Genomic DNA, 9,030 nt, shown 5'->3' with positions numbered 1-9,030 from the left:
GCTTGCGTCCCCTCTCCGGCCCCGTCTCACAGAACTCTTCTTCAGCGCTCTGTGCCAACTCCGTCCACTTCTCTCAGTTCCTCACACCAGCCCTGTCCCTTCCTTCTAATTTATCTTTCCCATCATCCCCTCAGGAGAGCCTCCCTGGACCGTAGAGGGGGTCAGGCTCCCCACTATTTTCACAGCACTCTGTAGTCTGTATGGCATCCCTCAAAACTATAATTAAGCAATTAATGTAAAATTAGATGCTCAGTGCTTTTTGCCTTCTCCAGGATGTACCTCCAAGATGTTAGGAAATACATCTGTCTTGGTCATCAATATATTCCCAGCACCCAGAACGATGCACTGCACAGAGTAAATACTCAATAAGTATTTTTAGAATGGATTAATAAAGTTGGCATTTAGGACTCTTTCTCCTCCTCCTCCTCTCCCTTTCCCTTCTCTTCCAGCCCAGCTCTCCTTCCCCTCATTTCCTTACTTATGATTACTCCTTGTAATAACCTTTTCTCTTCGGTTCTGCACACTGTACAAGTCATCCTGTGCTCTGCTAGGACTAGTCCTGTGAATTGAGAGAAGCATTCCTCTTTCTTTCTCCTCCCTCTGTCTCATTCTGGGGGACATATCTAGGTGTTGAGAGGCATTTTGGGGGGTTCATCTGAGATGAGGTTGCTACTCAAAGTGTGATCTATAGACAGGTATATCAGCACCACCTGGGAGCTTGTTTGAAATGCAGCCTAAGCCTCACCTTGGCTCCAGCTCTGCATTTTAATTAGATCCTCAGGTGATGGTGCACACTAAGCACTGCTATAAAAGAGCTCATCTCCTAGGACTAGATGGGTAGAAGGAGGGCAGGATTCAGTTATGTGACGTGTCCTCTGGAAAGAAGACACAGAGATGAAGTTAGGAGTGCAAGAGGTTTATTAGGAGATAATAAAGAAAGATAAAAGGAGTACGAAGCAGAATTTATTAGGGTAAGCATTCAGACCAGGCTGCTGCTCTGACATTAAGGAAAGGAAAGTAGGGATGAGGGGTTGGAAAGGGAGAGTCTCAAACTGCAATGTAGCTCTTACAAAGTCTCAGCAGCCCAGTGGGGAGATCCAGAGCGAAGATTGTTCCCTAGTGGAGGTCCGCATTGGGCAGAAATGGCCAGGTCCTTGTAACCTGCTGTGCTCAGTCACTGGCAGAGGCCCGCCCAGGAGATCATGGCCTCTGCATGAAAGCTGAGATAGAGCCAGAGGTTGCCAACAGCTGGAGACTGTCAGCTAAGTGCACTCTCGTAGGAGGAAAGCAAGTTCTTTCCTTAAGGGAGATCTGAGCACTATACCTCCATCCAAGCAGGATACTGCCTCAAGTGACCATCTGAAGGTAGTTTTCCAAGAAGCCTATGAAAGCTGGTAAATACATGGAAACAGATTTAAGAAAATACCATATTAAAGGAGGCCTGACTTATGTGCTTTTCCAGGACTGTTTATATTGTGCTGTTATTCTTCAGATAACAGTTTCCCCCAGAGCCCTTGGAAGACGAGTTCCAGAGAACTCTTTCCCCTAGGGAGCCGAAGGAAAGCCCATGTGAACCAATATGGCAACCTTGTATTGACAAGATGCATGAATCAGTAAACAAGGCACAGTGGTCATGGGTATCTGGCCTCACCCTCTGCAGGCTCAGTAAGTCCCAGGCTCCTCAGAAGAAGACCTGATTCTGACTGGCAACTTCAGCTCCAGAGAAGAATAAAAGCCAGTGGAGATGGAGCAGGGATGGCAAAGGTCTGGGGAAAGGGAGTGCAAGGTCGTGTGGCTCACCAGTGACACCTCTACCTACTTATTTTCACATTCATGCCCCTTCCTCATTCATGCATGTCTGCAAAGACAGCCAACCACATGCACAGTCACACACGACGAAAACATTTACATATACCAAATTCACATCCACCCTCATGTATACACCCTTAAAAAGCCACATGCACGTGTACTTCTCAAACCCTGACACAGCTTGTATGTCCACAACCTGCTATTCCAACAAACACTTGTGCACCCAGAACCAAGTTTCCAAATCTTCCCTTATGCAAAGTTACACTCACAGACAACAGGCTCTAACATCGACATATATAATTCCCAAACAATATACAGGAACAAAAATAGACAATACAAAGAGACATTCAAAAATACAGTGACTTTGTGATAATTTAAAATCAAGAAACATCTAGAGGCTGTGTCTGAAACTGCCACATAGGCCTTGAATGATATTTCCCTTGGCTATTGACACCCACTAAAGTCCCTCAGGGGCAGAGGCAAGAGTAGGGAAAGATATCCTAGTGTCCTGACCTAAAATATGTCATCTCAGTCATCCTCCTTCCTCCTGCAGTCGGGACCTAAAGCTCTCAGGCCAGATGACGGGGTGAAGCAGCGCTTGTACCTGGAGAGGGGGCTGTGCATTTCCAGAGGGGACTGGAGTGTAGGGAGCAAGGGCACAAGCTCTTGATTGCTTGGGTGTGAATATCACCCTTAGTACTGTCTACCTGTGTGACCTTGGCAAGTTAATCAGTCTCTCTGTGCCTCAGTTATTCATTTATAAAATGAATATAGTAACAGCACTTATAAAATGGGTGACTGTAGGAATACATGAGTCAATACATTTGTAAAGTGCTGAGGATGGGCTGGTACGTTATACCAGCAAAGCAAGTATGTATTGGCTGTTATTATTCTACTCTTGGAGATTCCACAACCTCCTTATCTCCCTGTCCTAAACCACCCCCTATGTCTACCCCCCATACATAGACCTCCATGCCGTTGCTAGCTCCAAGTTTCACCAGGCAGGATCAGCCCTCACCAGGATTTTTTAAAAATCCTTCTTCCCTATTATAGTTTTTGCCAATGGGATTTGGTGGAGGGGGCAGAGGAGCTGTGTGTCTGCAGGGTTACCAGACGGGTTTATCATCTCACTGCTTGCTTGCCTGGGGCTGCCACGGGGTCTGTGAGGGCTGACTGCTGCTGTCTAGACTGGGGACAGGGCTTTTCTCAGGGCAAGGGCAGGGGGAACACGGCTAAGTTTCAGCCCCGTACCTTTCTGTGGGTCTGTAGGAAGACGGGAAGAGAAATGTTTCTCCGTCGAGAGATACATTTATTTCAAGGCCTATAGCTCCGCCACGCCCCCTCTCCTCTGCAATTCTTTCCAGTGAAAAAATATTTTAATTTTCCCAAAGGAAAAATGTAAAAAGGACTGTTGTCTCTGTCTTCCTCACACTCCAGCTCCGCTCAAAGCCTCGTCCCTTCCACCTAAGGTAGTTAGTTAGTTCATTTCCCCTCGAGTCCACATGGCTTGCAGCGGGTTCCCAGGTGAACTGAAACCCAGAGCTATTCTCATCTGCTTGCCCTGCAGTTTGAGCGCTCTCGGTACAACCTGTTCCTCCATCCCCCCCCCCTCCGCTCCCTCCTTCCATCCCTCCCTTCCCTCGCCAGGGCCGGAGCTATGCCCCCCGGGGAGACACTCGCTGCCGCGGTTCCCCGGAGGGAAGGGGAGGGGAGGCGGGGGGAGGGGAGGGGAGCGGGGGGAGGGGAGGGGAGGCGGGGGGAGGGGAGGGGAGCGGGGGGAGGGGAGTGGAGGCGGGGGGAGGGGAGGGGAGGCGGGGGGAGGGGAGGGGAGGCGGGGGGAGCGGCGGGGGGAGCGACGGGAGGGGCGGGGGAGGGGCGGGCGGCTGAAGGTCGCATCTGCTGGAAGGAGGCTTTTCGGCTGCCTGGTAACCGGCTGCCAGAACGGAGAGCGGAGCAGAGAGCAGGGCAGCGGCTTCTTGACGTCAGGACCAAGCGAGGGCATCGCGCCAACACCCCCAGCCCGCCCCAGAGCGGGGCCGGCCGACGGCGGGAGAGGAGCCCGACGCGGGGCGCCGGCGGCGCGGGAGTGGGGGGCGCGGGAGCCGGCCGGCTGGGGCGCAGCATGCCCCCTGCCCCCGGGCCATGGAGATCGCCCTGGTGCCCCTGGAGAACGGCGGTGCCATGACCGTCAGAGGAGGAGCCGAGGCCCGGGCAGGCTGCAGCCAGGCCACAGAAGGGGAGCGCCGGTGTCCCCCGACGGCTGGCATCAGCGATGGGCCCAAAGAGCCGGCGCCAAGGGGGCGCGGCTCGCAGAGGGGCGCGGACCCGGGGGGGCGGCCTTTGCCACCGCTGCCGCAGGAGCTGCCGCCGCCGCCACGACGGCCGCCCCCGGACGACGAGGAGGCAGAAGGCGACCCCAGCGTGGGCATGGCGGGGGAGCGGGCGCCGGGCGCGGGGACCCTTCACCACCAGCGCGTCCTCCTCAACATCTCCGGGCTGCGCTTCGAGACGCAGCTGCGCACCCTGGCGCTGTTCCCCGACACGCTGCTGGGGGACCCGGCCAAGCGCCTGCGCTTCTTCGACCCCCTGCGGAACGAGTACTTCTTCGACCGCCACCGGCCCAGCTTCGACGCCATCCTGTACTACTACCAGTCGGGGGGCCGCCTGCGCAGGCCGGTCAGCGTGCCCCTGGACGTGTTCCTGGACGAGATCCGCTTCTACCAGCTGGGCGACGAGGCCCTGGCGCGCTTCCGCGAGGACGAGGGCTGCCTCGGAGACGAGCAGAAGCCGCTGCCGCGCAGCCAGTTCCAGCGCCAGGTGTGGCTCATCTTCGAGTACCCCGAGAGCTCGGGGCCCGCGCGGGCCGTCGCCATCGTCTCGGTCCTGGTCATCCTCATCTCCATCGTCACCTTCTGCCTGGAGACCCTGCCCGAGTTCAGGGATGAGCGCGAGCTGCTCCGCCACCCCCTGGTGCCCCACCAGCCGCCTGCGCCCGCCCCGGCCAACGGCAGCGGGGCCGTGGCGCCCCCCTCCGGCCCGACGGTGGCACCGCTCCTGCCTAGGACGCTGGCCGACCCCTTCTTCATCGTGGAGACCACGTGCGTCGTCTGGTTCACCTTCGAGCTGCTCGTGCGCTTCTTCGCCTGCCCCAGCAAGGCAGAGTTCTCTCGGAACATCATGAACATTATCGATGTCGTGGCCATCTTCCCCTACTTCATCACCTTGGGCACCGAGCTGGCGGAGCAGCAGCCTGGGGGTGCAGGAGGGGGCGGCCAGAACGGGCAGCAGGCCATGTCCCTGGCCATCCTCAGAGTGATCCGCCTGGTCCGGGTGTTCCGCATCTTCAAGCTCTCCCGCCACTCTAAGGGGCTGCAGATCCTGGGCAAGACCTTGCAGGCCTCCATGCGGGAGCTGGGGCTGCTCATCTTCTTCCTCTTCCTCGGAGTCATCCTCTTCTCCAGCGCCGTCTACTTCGCAGAGGCTGACAACCAGGGGACCCACTTCTCCAGCATCCCGGATGCCTTCTGGTGGGCTGTGGTCACCATGACCACTGTGGGCTATGGAGACATGAGGCCCATCACTGTGGGGGGCAAGATCGTAGGCTCGCTGTGTGCCATCGCTGGGGTCCTCACCATTGCCCTGCCTGTGCCCGTCATCGTCTCCAACTTCAACTACTTCTACCACCGGGAGACGGAGCAGGAGGAGCAGGCAGCCCTTAAGGAGGAGCATGGCAGCCAGAACCAGGGGACAGGGCTGGACGGAGGAGGCCAGCGGAAGGCCAGCTGCAGGAAGGGCTCCTTCTGCAAGGCTGGGGGGTCCCTGGAGAATTCAGACAGTGCCCGAAGGGGTAGCTGCCCCATAGAAAAGTGTAACCTCAAGGCCAAGAGCAATGTGGACTTGCGGAGGTCCCTGTATGCCCTCTGCCTGGACAGCAGCCGGGAAACAGATCTGTAAAGGCAGATCCAGGCAGACTGGTGGCAGAGGGGTGGGGGCCGGCAGAGGCCTTCTGAACCTGGGTATCTACTTCATACCGCAGAGTATTTGAAGCTCACGCCATAACCTTAGTCTGTCCCTCTTTCACTCCTTCTCTCCCTCCCTCCCTTGATCCCCCATTTTTTTTCTCTTCTTTCCATGACACCAAGGGTCGCCTATTTTTAAAAAGTACCACATTCCATGACGCAGGAGCTGTTGAAATGGTGAGTGCTGTGAGATGGATGTATTTGCAGCCAGTTTCCTATAGCCAGCAGAGGGATAACCCAAACAAAAATGGCTTTAAATAGCCCAGATCCCAAGAGATTTTGTAAACCCCCCCCCATCCGTGTGTTCCAAATTTGCTTTACATATGGTTATATTTGTGTATAGGGTAAAATATTATTTTTATGGCTGGTGAGTGGATTTTTCTACTGTAGTTCAGATGGAGATATTTTGGATATATTTTCATGATATATGTTGTATTTATGGAAGAGAGAGTTGTTGTGATTTTCCTCTGTGATGCTTATGTTAGAGCCAGAGATCCTGGTCTGGCTGTTCTGGTTCTTGTGTCTCCAAGCTTCTCTCTTTTCTGGGATGTGTTATCGGTGCTTTGTGTCTAGGGCAGGGAATGTTTCGAAAGAAAGGCAAATCTGACTTTTTCTGTGCGCCTTAAAGAATTCTTGTAACTTTCTTTGAAAAAATTTTAATGATGTTGAAGGAAGACTTCGGATAATTAGTTCTCTTTATTTTTTTCCCAGGAAATAAAATGTTATTTGGTTGAAGCAAGTGTTAGTTTTCTACAACTGATAAAGATTTTGCAATTTAAAATAAATAGTCTGTCACTTGCTGTTTCTGGTTTTGGAGTCAGAGCAAATGCTTTGACCAGGGTAGAAAGCTTGGAAACCTAATGTGTAGCTAAGCTAAGCTAAACATCCTTGCAATGGTTCCCCTGTGCCTTACAGGCAACGGTGGGTGAATCCTGTTTGTCTCAGGCTATTTATGACATGTTCAGCTCTGCAACATGCCACCTGCCTGAGGTCTGGTATTAGACCCAGGCATCAGTATGGAGGGTGGTGGGAGCCAAAAGGGACAGTTCCACTGTGGTCTCCTGGGACTGGATTTCTGAAATCTCCTCTGTCTGCAGGTTTTAAGCTCTCCTTAGCACTGCTCTCAACAGCTCTGAGAAACAAGCCTGATATTCACAGACATGAAGCCCGTTCACAAAAGCGCATCCCCAGTGTGAAGGTCACAGAAAGAATGGTGCCTGGTTGTCTCCCCGACCTTCGCTGCCCCTGGTGGTGGGGCAGAGGAGCATGCAAAGCCTTAAGGATGGACGGCCGCACCAGAGGCCAAACACAAGGGCTTGTTGTTCCCATTAGAGGCTCATTTCTACAGATTGTGGCTTTGCCCAAAGTAATCCCTAAACTCAGAATGAATCCTTTTGTTCCTTTTTTACTGGATGGTTGTGGCAAAACATCACAGCAGCTATAACATTAGCTATAATTTCTCCCTGGGATTAGCTATGTGTCGTAGGGCTCTGGACTCCTAATGTTGCTTTTTCTGCTGAATAATTCAAAGACTGGTTGTTTTACATCCTCACCAGGGTGAGGGTGGGCTCATGGTCCACAATCACACCTCCCCCAGGATGACAGTGAGCCTAATGGCTAGTTCTGAGGGCTCGTCCAGGGCTCCATGTGGTCGGGGGATCTACTTAATCTATGTCTGGGAATTGTGCATTTAAATAAGACAGTCAACACAGCAATAAAAGCTAGTGTCTGAGAATGCCTGGAGTCATTTCTAGTCAGGAACTGTTAACAAATCTGAGGAGGAAACAGAAGGATTGTGCAGGCAGGGCTCTGTTGTTTTTCATTACATGCTAAAACAAAGGAAGGAGAAGAGAGACTATTTATTTATAATTCACCATCTGCCTAAAAGCAGGGCACATTGCCAAAGCTCAAGTCCACACAGACTCACCTCCAAGCCCTCTGTGCCTTTAAAGCTAATATTTGCAGTTTAGAACACACCCAGTGATTGGGACTAGCTAGTAATCCCTAGGGTTCCATCCTCTCTTAAAAACAAAAAAGATGTTGCCACCTCTGACCTGAAGCTTCCTTCCTTTAGGCTTAAGCAACAAAGAGAGAGCAGCACCCAGGTCTTAGATGTGTCAAGGTGCCTGGCGATATGTTGGTCCACCTAGAGTAAACTGCATCTTTAAAATGTCCAGTAAATGGGCACAATGTCCTCAGGGCTCAAGTGGATGTGATGCGAGAGTGGCACTTCCTATTTTATATGGGGGGAGGGGATATTGCAGAGCAGGTGTTCACAGGCAACCCAGGTGGTTCAAGAAGGAACCCTGGAGTCTAGCACCCCAGCCCACTATAGTAGTCTCTGCTCCTGGAGTCCAGTGATGTGGTATCTGTCCTGGGGAGGAGAACCACTAGACAGTTCAATGTATTTCAATCTCTCCATATTGTCAGTGCACCTGTTGCTGTGATTCTGGAAGTAAGCTCTGCTATTTCACTCTAGCCATCACGAATTGCCTTTGGACATGATTAGCAGGAAAAGAATCTGAATGTCAAGGCTGTTTCCCAGGCTACCTAAGGAAAGGAGCCCCGCCCTGTCCTCTCCCACCCTCCCCTTCTCTGCTGTCATTGACTTTCCACAACTTTTACCTTCCTCAGGAGATGAAATCAGAGGCCTCAGCCAAGCTTTTATGCAGATGTTGCTTCTTGGCTCCCAGACAGGAAACCATCCCTGAGTTTATAATCTCCCAGCTTTGGCAAGCGAGGCCCAGAGGGTGGGGTTGTGCCTGGGTGTCGGGTACTTGTGTGAGGACAGCAAGGCATCTGGCCCCCTTTTTTTCACGACCTACTTTTTTCTTCTCCCACTCATATGCTTGCTGAACCCTAAGCAATTACAGGTTCAGAGCAAAAATATTTGCACTTACTTTAAAAGCCCCAGCTCCTTGATTCACTCTGCTGGGGACACTCCCTGGAGGGGAGAATAAAACAGAGTGTGAGAGCCCTTGAAGAAGTTTTTCCTTGAGCTGGGATTTGCGTTATACTAGTGTGGACAATATGAGCACCCCCAGACTTGGGGTGGATGGAGCAGTGTGGTCCCTTTGGGGCAGGAGCACCTTGCTTGCTCCAAGTCCCTTCCGTAAATGGAAGATTTGTTCACAGTGGAGTCTGACCCTGGGTGGTGGTCAAGCGTTCTTCCCTCTTGTTTGACCTCAGCAGCAAACATCCA

At 52.6% G+C, this 9,030-nt stretch overlaps 1 protein-coding gene across 1 annotated transcript; it reads left to right on the top strand.

The window, feature by feature from the left end:
* Positions 1-3,951: 3,951 nt before the first annotated feature.
* Positions 3,952-5,763, top strand: KCNA5 (potassium voltage-gated channel subfamily A member 5). The gene has a single exon (XM_063113548.1). The coding sequence runs from the start codon at positions 3,952-3,954 to the stop codon at positions 5,761-5,763; it is 1,812 nt and encodes a 603-aa protein (XP_062969618.1).
* The last annotated feature ends 3,267 nt before the right edge of the window (positions 5,764-9,030 follow it).

The sequence above is a fragment of the Cynocephalus volans genome, chromosome 1 (genome assembly GCF_027409185.1).
Source record: "Cynocephalus volans isolate mCynVol1 chromosome 1, mCynVol1.pri, whole genome shotgun sequence".
In the NCBI taxonomy this organism is placed as follows: Eukaryota; Metazoa; Chordata; class Mammalia; order Dermoptera; family Cynocephalidae; genus Cynocephalus; species Cynocephalus volans.
This window is presented reverse-complemented; position numbering and strand designations above follow the sequence as displayed.

What these genes read in the sequence shown, in the direction of transcription:
- KCNA5 (XM_063113548.1), top strand. Translation starts at nt 3,952, where the DNA reads ATGGAGATCGCCCTGGTGCCCCTGGAGAACGGCGGTGCCATGACCGTC.